The sequence below is a fragment of the Acinonyx jubatus genome, chromosome C2 (assembly GCF_027475565.1).
Source record: "Acinonyx jubatus isolate Ajub_Pintada_27869175 chromosome C2, VMU_Ajub_asm_v1.0, whole genome shotgun sequence".
NCBI lineage: Eukaryota > Metazoa > Chordata > Mammalia > Carnivora > Felidae > Acinonyx > Acinonyx jubatus.
Genome location: NC_069384.1, coordinates 172,611 through 190,685, shown reverse-complemented (window position 1 = coordinate 190,685; position 18,075 = coordinate 172,611). Strand labels below are relative to the sequence as shown.

General features: G+C 45.8%; 1 protein-coding gene across 8 annotated transcripts in view; it reads left to right on the top strand.

The window, feature by feature from the left end:
• PRMT2 (protein arginine methyltransferase 2) overlaps positions 1 to 18,075 on the top strand; it is a 71,394-nt gene that overhangs the window by 19,047 nt on the left and 34,272 nt on the right. For 2 of the 8 annotated variants that reach the window (XM_053220401.1, XM_027041330.2), the window contains exons 1-2: positions 15,258 to 15,425; positions 17,635 to 17,748. In XM_053220401.1, coding sequence (XP_053076376.1) covers positions 17,695 to 17,748 — 54 coding nt within the window. In that variant the 5' untranslated portion in view covers positions 15,258 to 15,425; positions 17,635 to 17,694. Of the gene's footprint in view, positions 1 to 15,257; positions 15,426 to 17,634; positions 17,749 to 18,075 lie in introns of those variants that run through there. The other 6 variants (XM_027041328.2, XM_027041327.2, XM_053220400.1 and 3 more) reach the window with 4 other exon arrangements.

Below are 18,075 nucleotides of genomic sequence, written 5' to 3'. Positions count from 1 at the left end.
CACGGACTGCAAGATCATGACCTGAGCCAAGTCGGATGCTTAACCGATTGAGTCACCGTGGCACCCCTCTTCTTAGACTTTTAAATGTGTCTTATGTAATATTTTTATATCACTAGCTCAAGTGATGAATTCTTAATATGTTGAAACTTTTTTAAAGATTTCTTGAGGAGGGCTCTTGCAGTATGCTCTGGGTGCAGCCTTGGGGGTCCCTGGAAAGGCTGTGGCCTCCAGAAGGCCTGGGGTCGTCTGTCTGTCTGAACTGCAGGCTTGCTTCCTCCCTTTTCCGAGCCAGAGGCCAACTAGGACCATGGGAAGCAGAGGCAGACAAGGGCAGTGTTAGTTGCTAGCGTAGTTTCTAAAATGCAAATCCCAGCGCTCAGCCGGGCAGAGTGCACGTGGGTACGTGGGTACATGGGTACGAGCCCCTCCAGGCGACCTGCTGCCCTTGTTGCTTCCTGGAAACTAAAAGGAGGATGAGGAACCTGAGAGCCATGTTGGGCCAAGACGGTCCTGCAGCCACAAGGCGGCTGAAGGGGCTCTTGGTGACTCTCTCAGGCAAACTCCCTCCTGGAGTGACAAGCATCCAGCCCCCCCCCCCCCCGCCCCCACATGGTGAATTGCGTGCCTGGTGTTCTCTCACTGGGCAGAGCACTCAGCAGGTCTCAGACTTGGATGTGCTCTGGTGGCCCCGGGAACTGGGTAGCAGTGTGGGGTTTGGGTTCTGGAGGTGGTCGGGGCCCCTCATATGGTGGTCTGAAAAGCGTAGCCTAGGGCTTGTCCCTGGCCGCAGCAGGATTGTTTGAGGCAGAGACCCACCCTCAGTTTAAAGAGAGTGGCCCCAGTAACAGGAGTTACTGCAGCGCCCACACGACAAGGAGACCTGAGGTGGGCGCACATGTGAAGAAACCCTTGAGAAGGGGGAAGAAGCCAGCAGGCGTTCTCAGAATTCTCAGCCTGTCCAGGCCACAAACTTTCTTCATCCTCAGGAAACGGAGGCTCACAGAAGGGAAATAGTTTACCCAGGTTACATCACTGACAAGAGTGAAAGCCAGGATTTGACCCCTGGTCTGTCTTCAGAGTCCAAGCCATGACCACATTGAAGTGCTGCCTTCATGCATGACAGCATATGGAAACGCCCCCCTCTTCAGAGAAGCAAAAGAGAAATATTTTCTCTATAATATTTTGGAGGTAGGTATTTCTTTTTGCAAATTCAGTATCTCTTTTTAAAGTAAGTCTTTGGGGGAACATATGAATAAAAGTGAAAGGAAGATGGGCCTATATGTGATTCTTCAGTCTTTAGTCTTTATTTTCCTAAGAGCATTTCTAGAAGCAATACTGTAGGAAGAGTTTTGTATGCATATCTGAGCTACCAAACTTTCGTCAGATTCCTTATAAATAAAAATCAATCATAATTCCATCATTTAAAAACTATTGTGTTGTTTGTGCTCTCAGTAGCCAAAAGCTTTGTTTGTTTATTTCCAGAGAGAGAGAGAGAGAGAGAGAGAGAGAGAGAATGAGAGCAGGGGAGAGAGGGAGAGGGGCAGAGGGAGAGAGGGCGAGAATCCTAAGCAGGCTCCATGCTCAGTGTGGAGCTTGATGCAGGGCTGGATCCCATGACCCCGAGATCAAGACCTGAGCCCAAATCAAGAGTCAGATGCCCAATTGACTGAGCCACCCAGGTGCCCCAGCCACAGGCTTTATTAAGAAGTGGCCAGAACTCCATCATCAGTGAATTACATCCTTCTGGATCACACATGTAGGAAGGATACTTTCTTACAGGACAGAATATTCCAGTTACTATTGCTGCAAGACAAGCTACCCCAAAACCTAGTGGCTGAAAATCCCCATATTTTATTAGATCCTACAAGTTCTATAGGTCAGGGTTTGGGCTGGCCTTGGCAGGGCTCTTCTTTTGCCCCAGGTGGTGTCCGCTGAGGTCCTTGCTGGTATTCAACTGGCACTTGAGTTGGCCTGGAGGGCCCACGGTGGCCTCACTCACATGCCTGGTGCCTTGACAAAGACTACTGGAAGGCTGGGCTGAGTTGGGACTGCCAACTTGAGTGCCGACATGTGGCCTCTCCAGCAAGGTGGTTTAAGGGTTGTCGGCTTCTCACACGGGGTCTGCCTTTCCCCAAAGGAAGCACCCCAAGAGAACCAGGTGAAAGTTGCATGGACTTTTTTGACCTAATCTCCAAAGTCACGTGGGTCACTTTTGTCACATTCTGTTGGTTGCAGGCAGGTGGAAGCCAAGCCAGAATCTGGGGAGGGGTTTAGACTTCACCTCTTGGAGAGGTGGCAGGGTCACATTGGAGAGGATCATGTGGGAAGGGAGAAATTGCTGGGGCCAACACTGGAAAATACAGCCTGCTCTATGGCCATACCCCATGCACATGCAAAATAAACTCCCCAGGACTCCCAAGGCCTCATCCCATTGTGGGGGCTAGATCTCCAGGATCTCACCACCTACAACAGGCCCATGTGCAGATGAGTGGGATGCCTCGGGAACGGCTTCTTCAGTGTGTTTCTCGCTCATTTTGAGACAAGTGACCTGACTCCATCCCCTCACCGGTGCCGGGACAGGGCTAGGATGGCCGTAATAAGACACTCCTACTCGAAAGGGGGGTTGTGGGATGTAGAGCAGGCTCCATCCATAGCAGTTCTGAAATCCACTGCAGCTCAGTGCGCCAGTTCCTTGACTAGGGGCTGGTAGCGTCCCTGGGAAAGATTCTCCATGGTTTCCAACTTTGCATTCTGGGGTCTTGATTCCACCCTCTAAGTCATCGTTCCTTGTCCACACAAAGTAGCCCGTGTTTGCAGCGGAGTAGTTTTCTTAGTCTGCTGCAGGCCTGCCACGGCACAGGGGGCCAAATGCCTCTTTCCATTTTGTGCTATCTCTGGTGGTTTTAGTCCAAGCTGGTGTTGACGTCGTGAGTACAATTTCCCAATAACTGGGTCTTCTCTGACGTTCACTCCATGAGACACAACCCACGCCCAGAACCTCTTTGAAATGGGCCCCTTGCTAGTCGGGGCCTGCAAGACTGTTGTGACCCAACGCCCTTAGGTTCCCGGAAGGCTGTTAAGTGAGAGGGTCCGAGAGGTGCATGCGTAAGGTCCACAGAAGTCCTTGGCTCATCCGAATGGGTCTTTCAGATGCCAATTGAACTTTTTCAGAGGGCTTTACTGTCCCAGCCTGCCTCACTGTCACTCTGAGACCACATTTTCCCAACAGTGCCACAGATTCTGTCTTTGCCCTGAGCTCTCTTCTTTGAGAACCTTCTGTTGGGACGGATGGGGGTGAAGCATAGCTTCATTCTGAGCCCAGCCGCTCCTGACTCCTTCACAGTTCCTGGAAGGTCTGTGTGAGCACAGAATCATTTCTTCTTTGGCTGCCCTCTCTCTAACCATTTCTTATTATGGGCAGCTGCAAGGTACCTCGGGACCCTCATAACACTGCCTGGAAACCTCCTTAACTGACCCCACAAGTTGATGAGCCTTTTCTACGCCCTCCACACGGTAGCCGTGGTGCCAGACTTCCCACCACCTGGTAGCAAGAGGCTTTTCCTTTGGCTTCCAGTCACAGTTCCTTGCTTTTGTTGGGGACTGGCTGACGGCCTCTTCAAGCCTGCCCGCCTCACACTGACGCAGTCCACAGGGCCCTTCCAGCTTCTCTCTGTGGCCTGTCCCCGAGCTCCGCCACAGCTCCTAGCAGCATCCCGCTTCAAAGTACTCAGTTCTGTTCCAGCTGACAACACGAAAACCTCAACTGCTGTCTTGGTCTTACTGGGTGCAAGGGGTCAGGGCACAGGGCACAGGGGCACGGCTCAGCCTGGCTCCGAAATGCATGGGGTCTCCTCTGGGAAGACCAAACAGCTGGGATGGCTCAAATGATGGGGGTGGGATCACCTGGAGGCCTCCTCAGTCACATGTCTGCACCAGGTAAGAGACCACCTGAAGGCTGGTCTCAGCTGGGACTGCTGTCTAGAGCACTAGGTGTGCTGTCCTCAAGTGGCCTGGGCTCTTCTAGTGACACTGAGAGGGGTGCCCTGAGAGTCAGAGTTCCAGGAGAACCAAAGGAAGCCACGTGGCCTCTTATGAGCTCACCTTGGAAGTCACTACTCGCCCTGTATTCTACTGGTTAAAGCAGATACAGGCCCACCCAGATTCAAGGAGAGGAAACACGGGGCCTGTTTCTTGTTGGGAACGGTGTCAAAGATTTCAGAGCCATTTAAAAAGTCACCACAGCTCACCATCTAACCACAAACTATTTACAAATAGTAGAGGACACAAGTCTTTTTAAAGACATTGTAAAGATTAATTTCAATTGAGGTGTGCTTTATATTGTGTAAATTTCATAGTATACTACACCAATTTTATCCTTTTAAAGATGTGGAGCATTCCAGCATCCCAGGAGACTCCTTCGTGCCCACTGCCTTTACTCTGAAACTTTCTCATGCTTGTCTTTGGATGGATACATGCCTGTGAGTGGGATTGTTGGATTACGGGATGGGTGTATGTTTATCTTTATGAGAAACTGTCAAATAGTTTTCTGGCACAATTATACCTGTTGACCTCCCCACCCCCAGCAACATATGAGAACACCGATTGCTCAAGATATTCACCAACACTAAGTATTTTTGGTCTTTTAAAATTTAACCATTCTGATGGGGGTGTGCTGACACCACCTTGTGTTTTTGATCAGCATTCCTGGATGTATCAGTTAGTGTTTGCTGCATACCAGACTGTCCCAACATTTGTTCTAGAACAACAATTATTTATTTAGCTCGTGACTCTGTGCATTTGCCGTTTGGGATTTATTCTTCCAGCCATTTCTAATGCTGGCCTCAGCTGGCCTCACTGTTTTGTCTATAGTTACCATTGGGCATCTAGGTGGCTCTGTTTGTGGAGGAGGCTTGGTGTTAAGTGTGTGTATGGTGGTGTGTGTGTGTGAGCGACTCAGTCAGGAGTGTGACAATGGAAACTGAATGGCATGTTGAGATTACTTTTGCTACTTCTACAGGCACATCACAAGACCAGCCCAAGATTTATGGGCCTACCTCATGCTGGGAAAAATTGCAGAGTCTTAAGGCCATTTTGGCCACACTTAGCTCTCTGGCCACGAAATATTTACATCCCTCACCACAAAGCATTGCTCATGCTATCTCAGGAACCCCCAAAGCCTCCTCCAATTATGGCATTAGGCTTACAATTCAGGATCTCATGATTTAAATCAGGTCCAGAGGTAGCTGAGGGTCGCTGGGTTCATTTCTTATTCCCAAGGTTTGTGCACAAAGAGAACAAGTCATTTGTGCCTCCTTGCGTGCGCGCGCGCGCGCACACACACACACACACACACACACACACACACACAGCACACGCTGGTGATACTCCGGGAGGAAGACACAATGGATGCTCCCATCCAAACAGGGGTATGTACAAAGCACATACTCATCACTGGTTCAGGGAAATCCTGAAATCCTGCAGGGTGGTGTTCCTGGGTCCCCAGGTCCAGGGAGGTAGATAGGCTCTGCTCCTTGTAAGTGGCTCACAAACGCCGTGTTCTCCAGCACTCTTTGGGAGTGGCGTCGCAGTCCACTGTTTTCAGGGTGCTGGCCTCTGCCCCATCAGGTGTCCTTCCTTTTCCATAAGGAATGGCCCATGTTTGCTGCTGACTGGCTTTCTCAGAATGATAATTGCCCGTAGAAAGTTGGGGTCCCCACAGGCAGCATTCTTTCTTTCTTTCTTTAAAATATAATTTATTGTCAAATCAGTTTCCATACAACACCCAGTGCTCAATGCCCATCACCCATTTTCCTTTCTCCCCCACCCCCCACCAACTCTCAGTTTGTTCTCAGTATTTAAGAGTCTTTTATGGTTTGTCTCCCTCCCTCTCTGTAACTCTTTTTTCTTCCCCCTTCCCCTCTCCCATGGTCTTCTGTTAAGTTTCTCAGGATCCACATATGAGTGAAAACATATGATATCTGTCTTTCTCTGACTGACTTATTTCACTCAGCATAATACCCTCCAGTTCCGTCCATGTTACTGCAAATGGCCATATTTCATTCTTTCTCATTGCCACGTAGTATTCCATTGTATATATAAACCACATCTTCTTTATCCATTCGTCAGTTGGTGGACATTTAGGCTCTTTCCATAATTTGGCTATTGTTGAAAGTGCTGCTATAAACATTGGGGTACACGTACCCCTCTGCATCAGCACTCCTGTATCCCTTGGGTAAGTTCCTAGCAGTGCTATTGCTAGGTCATAGGGTAGACCTATTTTTAATTTTTTGAGGAACTGCCACATTGTTTTCCAGAGTGGCTGTACGGGTTTCACAGCCAGTCTTATTTCATTTTGAACTAGCTCAGTCCCTTTTAGTCCAAGCTGGCAGTGCTTTTGCCAACATAAATTTCCTGAGGTGTGTTCCATTGTATGAATATGCTACACTGTGTATATGCATCCTCCTGTTGACTGGCATTTGTAACGGTACCAACTTTTTTTGCTATTGTAGATAAAGTTGCTATGAACATTCTTGGACAAGGCATTTTGGGGATGTATGTTTTCATTTCTCTTGGACAATGCCCTGGGGTTCTTTTTCTGAGCCACCGGGTACGCATATGTGTTATGAATTGTAACCACTCATTACTCATATATTAAAGCTCCAACCCCCAATGTGACTATTTGGAGACAGGGCTAATAGGGAGGTAATGAGGGTGATGAGGACATAAGGGTGAGGCCCCACTCCAATAGGACTGGTGTCCTTTATAAGAAGAGGAAGAGATACTAGACCTCTCTTTCTGTTATTCGAGACCCTGAAAAAGCAGTCATCCACAAGCCAGGAAGAGACACCGGAAACTGAATTTGCTGGCATCTTGATCATGGACCTCCAGTCTCCAGAACTCTGTCAAAATAAATGTCTATTGTTTAGCCAACCAGCCTGTGGTATTTAATTATGGCAGCCAGAGTGGACTTGTGTAGTATGCTGAGCTTTGTAAGAAACGGCCATTTTCCCATAGTGGCTGTAATATTTTACTTCCTCCGCAACGTATGATAATTCTGGTTTCTCCACATCCATGCCAACATTTGGATCAGTGTTTTTAATTTTAGCTGTTCTGTGTAAAGGTATCGCACTGGGATTTTAATATTTATTTCTCCAATGATTAAAACTGTAGAGGGACTTTTTTAAAATGTACTTATTGACTATTTGTAAAATTTCTCTCACGAAGTGTCTATTCAATCATTTGCCCATTTCTATTTATTTAATTAGTTTCTGAGTTTTAGGGGTCTTATATATTCAGTATACAATTCTTTTGATATGCAAATTTAAAATGTTTTATTTATCTTTGAGAGCCAGAGCACAAGTGTGGAGGGGCAGAGAGAAGAGGGGGGACAGAGAATCCAAAGCAGGTTCAGCTCTAACCACAGTTAGAGCTATGAGATCCTGACCTAATAATGTTCAATGGACTGAGCCCCTCAGGTGCCCCTGATATGCAGATGTTTTGCAAACACTTTCTTCCAGTCTATGGTTTACTTATTCGTTCTCTTAATTGTGTCTTTTGATGAGCAAAGTTTAAAATTTTGATAGTCTGATACTGTGGTCGGCAAATGGATTTGTAAATAAAAGTTTTATTAAAACACAGCTGCACCCAAAATAAAGCGGGGGGAGGGTGCGCCTGGCTGGTTCAGCTGGAGGAGCATGCGACGCTTGGTCTGGGGGTTGCGAGTTCAGGCTCCTTGTTGGGCTTAGAGCTGCGCCCATTCATTAACATACTGCCCGTAGCTCTCTTAATACTGCTGCAAAGGCCTCGTCTAGCAGTCTGACTGACCCTGGCTGCAGGGCTTAAAATATTTACTACCTGGCCCTTTACCAAAAAATGTTTCCTGACCCCTGGTCTAATTTCCCATTTTTTAATTTTATTGTTAGTGCTTTTTACATCTAAGGAAACTTTGCTACCTCTAAGTTTAAAGTTTTAGCTTTTATATTTGGGTCTATGATCCATCCCAAATAAGCGTCTGTGTAGTGGCAGGTAGGCATCTAGGGTCATCGTTTCTAAACAAATAGCCAGTTCCTGCAGCACATCTTCCAAAAAGACTTTTCTCGTGAAAAGTGCTTGGGCACTTTTATTCGAAATCAATGACTATAAAAGTGTCTATTTCTGGATTTTCTTTTCTGTCCCATTGATCTCTTTGCCTATCATTTTGCCAATACCACACTGCCTTGATTACTGTATCTTTATAATAATTCTTGAAGTCAGAAGGTGTATATCTTACAATACTGTTCTAAGATTGTTTTGCTATTCTAGGTCCTTTGCATTGCTCTTTAAATTTATAAATAAACATTAAAAATTTTTTTCAATAAAAATTTACTCCTAAGCATTTAAGTTGATGCTTGTTGTGCATTGCTCTCAGCCTATCCTTGGGGACGCTATCGACTTGAAATGCCTGGGGACACTCACCGCACCCCCCACCCTGTTTGTCCACAGACTCCCCCCCCACCCCACTGTTTGCACAAACTCCCACAGACTCCCCCAGGTGCAGCCAACGTGGCTGGATCCGCCCTTGCTATTATGACTGCAAGATGCCCAGCTGCAACCACCTTCAGGGAATTTTGAAAATGTGTTACTCACAGTTCCTGGAGGGTAACCATCCAGCGCCCCACGGTGAGGTTCTGGTGGGGGGGCAGGAGGAAGAGGGGAGAATATGGGCCTGGGGTTCTGCCTTTATTGAGGTCAAGTCCGGTAGCCTAGGGTTTTAGAGGTCTGGTGAATTTTAAACATAAGAGCAGGAATTGAATTTCAGGAAAGGAAAAGCAAGAGGTCAAAAAGTCAGGTCAGCTGGTGCTTTCTAAAAGAGGGAACTTCATGGGCAGGGTGTTGTGGCTTTTCATCTGGTGTGTAGCTGGCGATGTATTTATTGGAGATGGATGTCTGTGAAGTGGAGACCTTGGCACTCAGAAGCTTAACGTTAGGCACTTACATGATGCTTGAAAAAGGTAATTGTCAGGAGCTCACACTACAGTGCTGTTATACGTGGGTTTTAAAAAAGTTCATTTTCAATGTTTTGTTCCTAGCAAATAAAAATACACATATTTCTCTATGCAGATCTTTATCCTCCTATCTTGCTAAATTCACTTATTTATTCTAGTAGTTTTGTGATTCCTTAGGCCATTCTATGTGAGCAATCTAATTATCTGTGAATACACACAATTTTCTCTTTCGTTCTAATAGCTATTCCTTTAATTTATTTATTGCTTTACTTGCCTTATTGTGCTGGTCAGGATTTCCTATAAAATGCTGAACTGAAGTAGTGACAGTGGATACATTTGCTTGTTTCTAATGAGGATTTTCAGTATAACATCACTAAGTATGATTTTTGTGTTAGGGTTTCTAAAAGATGCCTTTTTAGAGATAAAGATGTTCTACTTTTGCTGACTCATCAGTAGGGAAGCTGAGGAACTCCATTGTAGAAAGGCTCCATCTCTGCCATTTTTCTGCCAGGTCCCATTTACTCATGTCCCATATTTTGCCTTTGAAGAAGCCAAAGAAGCTTTGTTCCCACTTGAAGGGGGAAGCAAAAAAGTTAATTTTTCTGAGTCTTGTCCTAGGCCCTGAACACCTGATAATATCTAAGAAGAGCCAGATCTCAAACATGTTCTGGGACATTAACTTTGAACAAACCTTGGCTGACACTGACATCAATACCCCCTACCTTTGGTGATTCATGGAATAACATCTATCATTCACCTGACACTTGCCTTTGATGGGACCCTACCCCGTATTCCTGAAGGAACACCTACGTACCCTAGACCCCTTTCCAATATAAGCCCCTAGCCCCCGGTGACGATGAGACTCCTTCTTCTTTCTGAGTCTCCCAGACACTCCATCTCCTCTTCTCTGTCACTCACACTGTTCAGTAAAGTCTGTTTTCACTCCTTCACTTTCCGGCTCACATTTGATTTCTGTCCTGCAGGAAGCCTAAGTCCCTCTGCTGGACTCCCTCCTCTGGGTCCTTGGATCTAGCCTGCCTGTGTCGCTGATGTTTAAAAACATCATGATTGGGTATTGAGTTTTGTCAAATCCTTTAAAAATTTTTTAAAGGGTTGAATGATCATATGTTTCCTCTCCTTTATTCTGTTGAGATTGTAAATTGCATTGATTTGCAAGTGTTATAGTCCAATTTGGCACTACTAGGGTAAACTCCAGTCCACCTTAATAATGTATCAGCCCCTCCACTTATCATTGGGTTTGATTTTCTAAGATTGTGTTAAGGATTTTTGTGTCTATTTTTATGAGAGATATCAGTCTGTAATTTTCTTTTATTTGTCAGGTGCTTGTATCAGAGTTAAGTTTCCCTCATAAAACAAATGGAAAGTGTCCATCCCGTTTTCTTAAAATTTTGTTAAATGCTGGTGTTACATCTTTTTACACATTTAATAGAATTCAGCAATGAAACAATTTGCGTTTGACATTTTCTTTGTGGGAAGGTTTTTAACAAATTCATTTATTATATATATTTTTCATTTTCTTTTGTGTCAGTTTTGATAAAGGTAATGCCTTTAAAGGAATTTGTCCATTTCATACAAATTATCAAATGTGTTTGCATAAAGTTGGTCATGGTCTTCTAATTTATCTTTTTAAAAATGTTTTCTTTATTTTTTTAAGTAATCTCTATGCCCAACATGGGGCTCGAATTCATGACCCCAAGATCAAGAGTTGCATATTCCTCTAACTGAGCCAGCCAGGCGCCCCCCATTTTTTTTTTTTTTTTGAAGATTTTATTTTAAGTAATCTCTGCACCCAATGTGGGCCTCCAACTCACAACCTGAGATCAAGAGTTGCCTACTCTACTGACTGAGCCAGCCAGGGGCCCACCCTATTTATCTTTCTAATATTGGTGTGACCTGGGAAGAGGTCCCCCTTTTTATTTCTAATATTGATAGTTTTTTTTTCTTTTTTTCTCTTGATAATTCTTACTAAAAATTGATCAATTCTATTAATTTTTTTTAAAGAACCAACTTCTGTCTTTGTTAATTTTTTCTGTTATTTCCTAGTTCACGGACTTGTTTGTTTAACTTAACATTTATTTAGTTAATATATTTTCTTTCTTTGACTTAGTTTGTTTTTAATTTTCTTTTCTTTTCTTTTTTAATTTTAGTTTCTTAAATTGGAATTTTATTTTTTTATTTTTTATTTAAAAAATTTTTTTCTAATGCTTATTTTTGAGAGAGAGTGCAAGCAGGGGAGGGGCAGAGAGAGAGGGAAACACAGAATCCAAAGCAGGCTCCAGGCTCTGAGCTGTCAGCACAGAGCCTGACGTGGGGCTTGAACTCACAAACCATGAGATCATTACCTGAGCTGAAATCGGACATCCAACTGACTGAGCCACCCAGGTGCCCCTTAAATTGGAAATTTAGATCACTGCTTTTAAATTTTCTTCCATTCTAGTGTAAGCACTGAAAGCATCAATTTCTTTCTAAGCTCTGCTTTATCGGCATCCCCCAAATATTAATGTACATGTTAGTCCATTTGGATAGTAATAACAAGGATACCATAAACTGTGTGGCTTACAAACAATAAACATTTGTTTCTCACAGTTTTAGAGGCTGGGAAATCCCAGATCATGCAAATTCAGTGTCTGGTGAGGGTTTCCTGGGCCACAGAAGGCGGTTTTTCCCCATGTGTCCTTGCATGGTGGAAGGGGCAAGGAGCTCTCTGGGGTAGTCTTTTATAAAGGCACTGATCCCATTTTTGAAGGCTCTGCTCCAATGATCTAATCTCCTTCCCCAGGCCCCACTTCTGAACACCATCCCGATGGGGGTTAGTTAATGTAAGAATTTGGGGGACACAGACTTTCAAACCACAGCAGTACATTTTCATTATCACTCAATGAAAAAAAAATTTTTTTAATGTTTATTTATTTTTGAGAGAGAGCGCGAGCAGGGGAGAGGCAGAGAGAGGGAGACACAGAATCCGAAGCAGGCTCCAGGCTCCTAGCTGTCAGCAGAGAGCTGGATGTAGGACTCGAACTCACGAGATCATGATCGTTAAAGTCGGGCACTTAACTGACTGAGCCACCCACGTGCTCCATTAAAAAAAAATTTTTTTTTAAATCATTACCACTCAATTTTTTAAAACTCTCTGGTTTCTTCCTTTGACCCATGGATTATTTAGATATATGCTGCTTAATTTCCAAATATTTGGAACTTTGCTAGATTTCTAATTGTATTTCATTACGGTCAGAGAATATACGCTAAGATTTCAATCTTTCCAATTTATTGCGACTTATTTTATGGGTCAGCAAGCATCTTGTCTATCTTGGTTAACATTCCATGTGATCTTAATAAAGTATATTCTGTAGTTGTTTGGTGTATTAATTATGATGGTTAATTAAATCATTGGTGTGATTGTGTTTAGATCTACATCCTGTGTTTGTCCAGTTGTCAGTTACTGAAAGACAGATGACATTTGATGTTACTTGGTACTATTGTACATGGAATTTTTAGATTGCAATTTCTGTTGATTGCTACTATATTGGGCCTTCATCTCCAGCCTAGGATATTCACTTATTAATTATAATGCGTTATTTATAGATTATTTTGGATTATCTGCATACACAATCATGCCATCTGTGAATTGAGTTTTACTTTTTCCTTTGAGTCTTTACACATCGTCTTCCTTTTGCCTTCTTGCATTGGGGTAAGATCACCCTTCCACTGTTGAATAGAAATGATAGAGGACATCCTTCTTTTCTTCCTGAATCCAGGAGAAAAGCACGCACTATTTTGCTATGTTATCTGTTTTTAACAGATGACTAAGATTAAGATATTCCTTTTTATTTCTAGTTTTGTGAATTTAGTGGGTGTCAAGTTTTATGAAATGTTTTTTTCTGCACCTATGTTTTTCATCCTATAACCTGAAATGTGGAAATAATTTTGATTTTTAAATTTTAAACAAGCTTTCATTCCTAGAGTAAACCACACTTGGTCATGATATGAAATTTTATCTTTCACTGGATTGATTTATAGCAGAGTTATGCTGGCCTCATTGAACCAGTTAGGAAGTATTGCACTTTTCTTTATTTTCTGGAAGAAAATGTTTAACACTGATATCATATTCTGCTAATATGTTTGGAAACATTTACTAGTGAAGCCATCTGGGCTTCTTTGTGAGAAGGTGTTAAGTGATAAAATCAATTCCTTTAACAAATATGGAACTATGCAGATTTTCTAATGTCTTTTTGAAATGTTTATTTATTTATTTTGGGGAAGAGAAAGACACACACACACACACACACACACACACACACCATGAACGGGGGCCGGGGGGGGGGGGGTGGGGGTGGAGAGAGAGAGAGAGAGAGAGAGAGAGAGAAAGAAAGAATCCCAAGCAGGCTCCACATTCAGCACGTAGCCTTACACAGGGCTCAGTCCCACCACCACGAGATCATTACCCCAGCAGAAATCAAGAGTCAGTTGCCAACTGACTAAGCCACCCAGGCGCCCCATTTCGAAATATTCTTGTTCAGTTTTGGTAAGTTGTTTTTCAAGGAATTTTCCCACTGTATGATTTGCTAAAATTTTTGACATACAGCTTCATCATATGTTCATTATCTTTTAAAAATTCACAGAATCCAGGGGAGCCTGGGTGGCTCAGTCAGTTAAGCTGTTAAGCGTCATACCGGCTCAGGTAATGATCTCAGTTCCCGAGTTTGAACCCACACATCAAGCTCTCTGCTGTCGGTGTGGAGCCTGCTTCAGATTCTCTCTCTTCTCTCTCTCCCCCTCCCCTGCTCATGCTCTCTCTCAAATAAATAAACATTAACAAAAAATCTATAGAATATGTACTTAATTCCCTTTTCATTCCTCATAGTTTGTTTTCCTGCTTTTTTTTTTATCGTGGTCAAATGCACACAAAATTTACCACCTTCACCATTTATAAATGCACACTTCAGTGGTATTAAATATATTTCCCTCGCGTGCAACTATTGTCAACATCCATCTCCCTAACTCTTTTCATCTTGTAAAAACGCAAACCCCATACCCATCAACTTCACCTCTTTACTCTCCCCTCCTCCCCCGGGCAACCACTACTCCATTGTCTGCGTGATTTTGACTACCTTTTCCTACCACCTCCCCCCGACCCCCCACCCCTACTACAGTGCTGCTACCTGCCCACCTTGAGACCACCACACAGTAAGGGCACTAACGTTTCCCTATTTCCCTTCTAATACCAAACTTCTTGGTGAAATGAAAACTTAAATCAATGTCTGATTTGTCAAGTGAAAAGAATGTCAAATGGTTCTCACTTCACAGCATAGATGGGAAAGCTAACTGAATTATTACAGAAAAGCAGAAAAAAGGAGGGCCTACTCCAGAAATCTGCCATTTCTGTCACCCACAATGGGTTTCTGTTCCCCACTCCAGGACCGGCCGCAGCCCCCGCTGCTCCACCCCCTAACCCTGGTCCGGCCCTGGCCCAGGCTGCCCCACCCCCTAATCCCGGTCCACCCCCTAACCCGGGTCCGGCCCCGGCCCCCGCTGCCCCACCCCCTAACCCGGGTCCGGCCCCGGCCCCCGCTGCCCCACCCCCTAACCCGGGTCCGGCCCCGGCCCCCGCAGCCCCACCCCCTAACCCGGGTCCATCCGCAGCCCCCGCCGCCCGACGCCCTAACCCGGGTACGGTCCCGGTTCCCGCTGCCCCACCCCCTAATCCGGGTCCACCCGCAGCCCCCGCTACCCCACCCCTTAAACCCGGGTCCGGCCCTGGCTCAGGCTGCCCCACCCCCTAACCCGGGTACGGTCCCGGCCCCCCCAGCTCCACCCCCTAACCCGGGTCCATCCGCAGCCCCCGCTGCCCCACCTCCTAACCAAAGTCCGGCAGCGGCCCCTGCTGCCTCGCTCCCAACACTGGGTGAGGCCTCCACTGTCCCCCCTCCACTAACTCGGGTCCGGCCGCCATCGCTCCACATCCCCAACTCGCGTACGGTTCGGGTCTCCGCCACCCACCGCCTCAACCAGGCTGGGGACCCACAACCGGCTGCAACCCCACCGCTGACCCCGCCCCTACAGGAGGCTCAGCGGGCTCAGAAGGAGGCTCCGTGTTCCCCGTGCGCGCCACTGCGGGAGACGGGACTCGTGAAGTGCGCCTGCGCGACGCGCTTGGCCCAGAACTGGTCCTTCTCCTAGACGGGCCTGAGCGACTGCGCCTGCGTGGGGCCGAAGACGGTGGCTCCGTTACCCGGACATAGGGACGAGTGCGGACTGCGCAGGCGTAGGGAGCGGGGCCTAGGGAGGGGTTCTGTCCGCTGCCGGCCTGCGCGTACTGCGCTTGCGCGGGCCGAGGGCGGTGGCTCGGGCTCCTGGTAAGCGCTGTCTGCCCCTCCGCACCGGCGGTGTGGACGCAGAACTCAGCGGAGAAAGGCGGCTGAGGTAGGTTTCTCTTGGGCAGCTCAGGCGGCTGGACCGAACTGAGGTAGGACGTGCCAAGTGAGGGTCCTTGCCGGGCGTGTGCATCAGTAGGCCGACCGAGGCCTCTATCCCCTTGAAGACCCCCGAACCTCCCTCTTATGTGCTAGGAGCTCTGGCCGCTGACTGCAAGCTCGGCGACTGCAGGGCCACGCCCCTTCCCGGCCACGCCCACCACCCTGGTTCCTCCCCCCCCCCCCCACGCCCAACAACGCGGTGCGGCTTTCCCCAGCCACGCCTTCTCGGAGAGGTGCCCACCTCACTTTCGTCTGCGCGAGCCCTCATCCTCTGTGAGCCCCCTCCCTTTCCTCCTTACCCCTGGTAGTACTCCTGCATCTAAGCCCTGTGTTTCACTTCATATCCCCCTCATTCTTTCTCCTCCCATCCCCTATTGCCTTTGGCCACTAGTCCCTGATCCTGGGTCGTCTACCCGGTGCCGCCGCACCACCCCCCCCCCACCCCCCCCCCCCCCCGCAGGCTGGTCAGCCCACCTGGTCCTGCCCCATCAACCGGATCCAGCCTCACCCTCCCCAGCCCCTTCCAGCAAACCATCCCTGTCCAGGCTCCATCCCGCCCTGGCCCCAGTGCCAGTGTTTTCCAGTGAAAATACAATGTATATATATTAGTGTTTGTTGTTAACCCTAAAACAAAAACAACAAAACCCTGCTAGGTATTTTGCCAGCAAAAATGGGTGTATTTAAGAATGGCAGATAATTACAATCCAGGATAAGCAGTCTATGGCTGAGAGTTGAAAGTGTAGTGGCTTCTGATTGGTTGGGTTGTGATAGTCTCTCATTGGTTGTACTGTTGCTGGGGAGGAGGAAATCCTTTCTGCTGCTAGAAGAGTGTAGTAGTATCCACTGCGGGATCTGCTCTTTCTGGTGGGTCTGCAGGTAGCGCTCATTGCTGGCCTCCTCTGACTCCATTCTAAACGACTCTGTTCTGTTAATTTTCACATTGTAATTATAGATCCCACAAAAATAAGTATTAAGTCATGAATAAGTGAAGCATGCATTTTAAACAAAGCATTGTTATGTAAGAAAAAACACATTCATGTTGGAGTATAGTATGGATTATACGGTCACGGGGAAAAATGAGAACTGAGAATGAGAAGGGAAAGCCTCTGGAAGATGTAGACTTTTTGGTTCCTGTTAGTGGAAACACTTGAAAGCCCCAGGTGCTGTTGACCTTGAAAATAAAACAACCAGTTATTTTTACCAGAAAAGTGGGTTTATTTGGAAATGACAGAGGAATTACAATTTCAGACCTGCAAACTATGGGGAAACTACTGGCAAATGGACTAGTGTAGGAGAGGAAGGTTACTTTATATAGAGAAGAAAGGTGGGGCACCTGGGTGGCTCATTCTGTTGAGCATTTCACCCTTGATTTGGGCTCAGGTCATGATCACAAGGTTGTGACATCAAGCCCCAGGACCCCATCATGGGGCTCAGGGCTGAGCGTAGAGCCTGCTTAAGATTCTCTTTATCTCCCTCTCTCCCTGCACCTCCCCTCCTCCTCTGCTCACCTTCTCTATTAAAAAAAGAAAGAAAAGAAAAAAAGGAGGAAGTTGGGAGGAGCTGCTTTGAAGGAAAGGCCATTGGAGGAAAGTGAGTGTGGGTGGTCACCCTTCCTGATTGGCTGGGCTAAGGCTGTTTGGCTGTTTCTCATTGGCTGGGCTGCTGCCTGGGTGGGAGACCCTGCTGTGGTAGGAAAGTGAACTTTTTCCTGTCTGGTCTATAAGGAGTGGTAGGGTGTGAGAGCTCCCCCTGCTGGTCTCCGGGCTACATTTCAAATGAGGTTTCCTTGATTTTCACAGTAAGGAATTTTAATTGGAGTGAAGGCTATCAGGGTTCCAAGAAAAGATTTGGCATTAATTTGTTGTTTTAAATCAATTCAGTAATCTAACAGAAACTAACAGTATTCATTAAATAAATAAGATCAGCACCTTTGTAGACTAGTGAAGAAAACACACAGAAGTTCATAAATTTCAAATGCTTTCTATTGTTTTCATGAAGAATTTCATTTATAAATTTGATTTCTGTTTCATTCTTTAAAAACCCGTTTTACTTCCTTTTGGCATAGGATCTTTATCATGGACCGTAGAAGTGAAGCAAACCTAATTATTCTGCAGGGTAACAAAGTATTTTCTCATGCTCTCTCTTTTCAAAAGTAGAAATGGAGGGGAAAATGAAACATTAAAAGCGGCAGCTATGCGGCAGATCCTAAGAGAACCATGGCAACATCAGATGACTGCCCCAGAAGTGAATTGCAGGTAATTTCAGGTCTGGTATGTAAGAACCTGTATTTAAAAACTATGAACATTGCAGAGAGCAGAGCTTAGCCACCAACCATGGGATGCTTAAATAGAGGAAATTACAGATGGCATTCTGAGTTGGGCATCATAAACACCTCCCAGGAAACCTACCTTTGGTACCTGTGCTGGTGAAGCAAGCACATTGTTTTAGTTGTTTAATAAGGTCCTAGGCATAATGTCTTACAAGCAGGTTAGACACATTAGAAGTGATTTATATATTCATACTTTTTTTCTGCCTGTAACACATCTAGTTTCATTCAACTTATTAGTAAAAAAAAGATTACCCTGCATTTCAAGGAA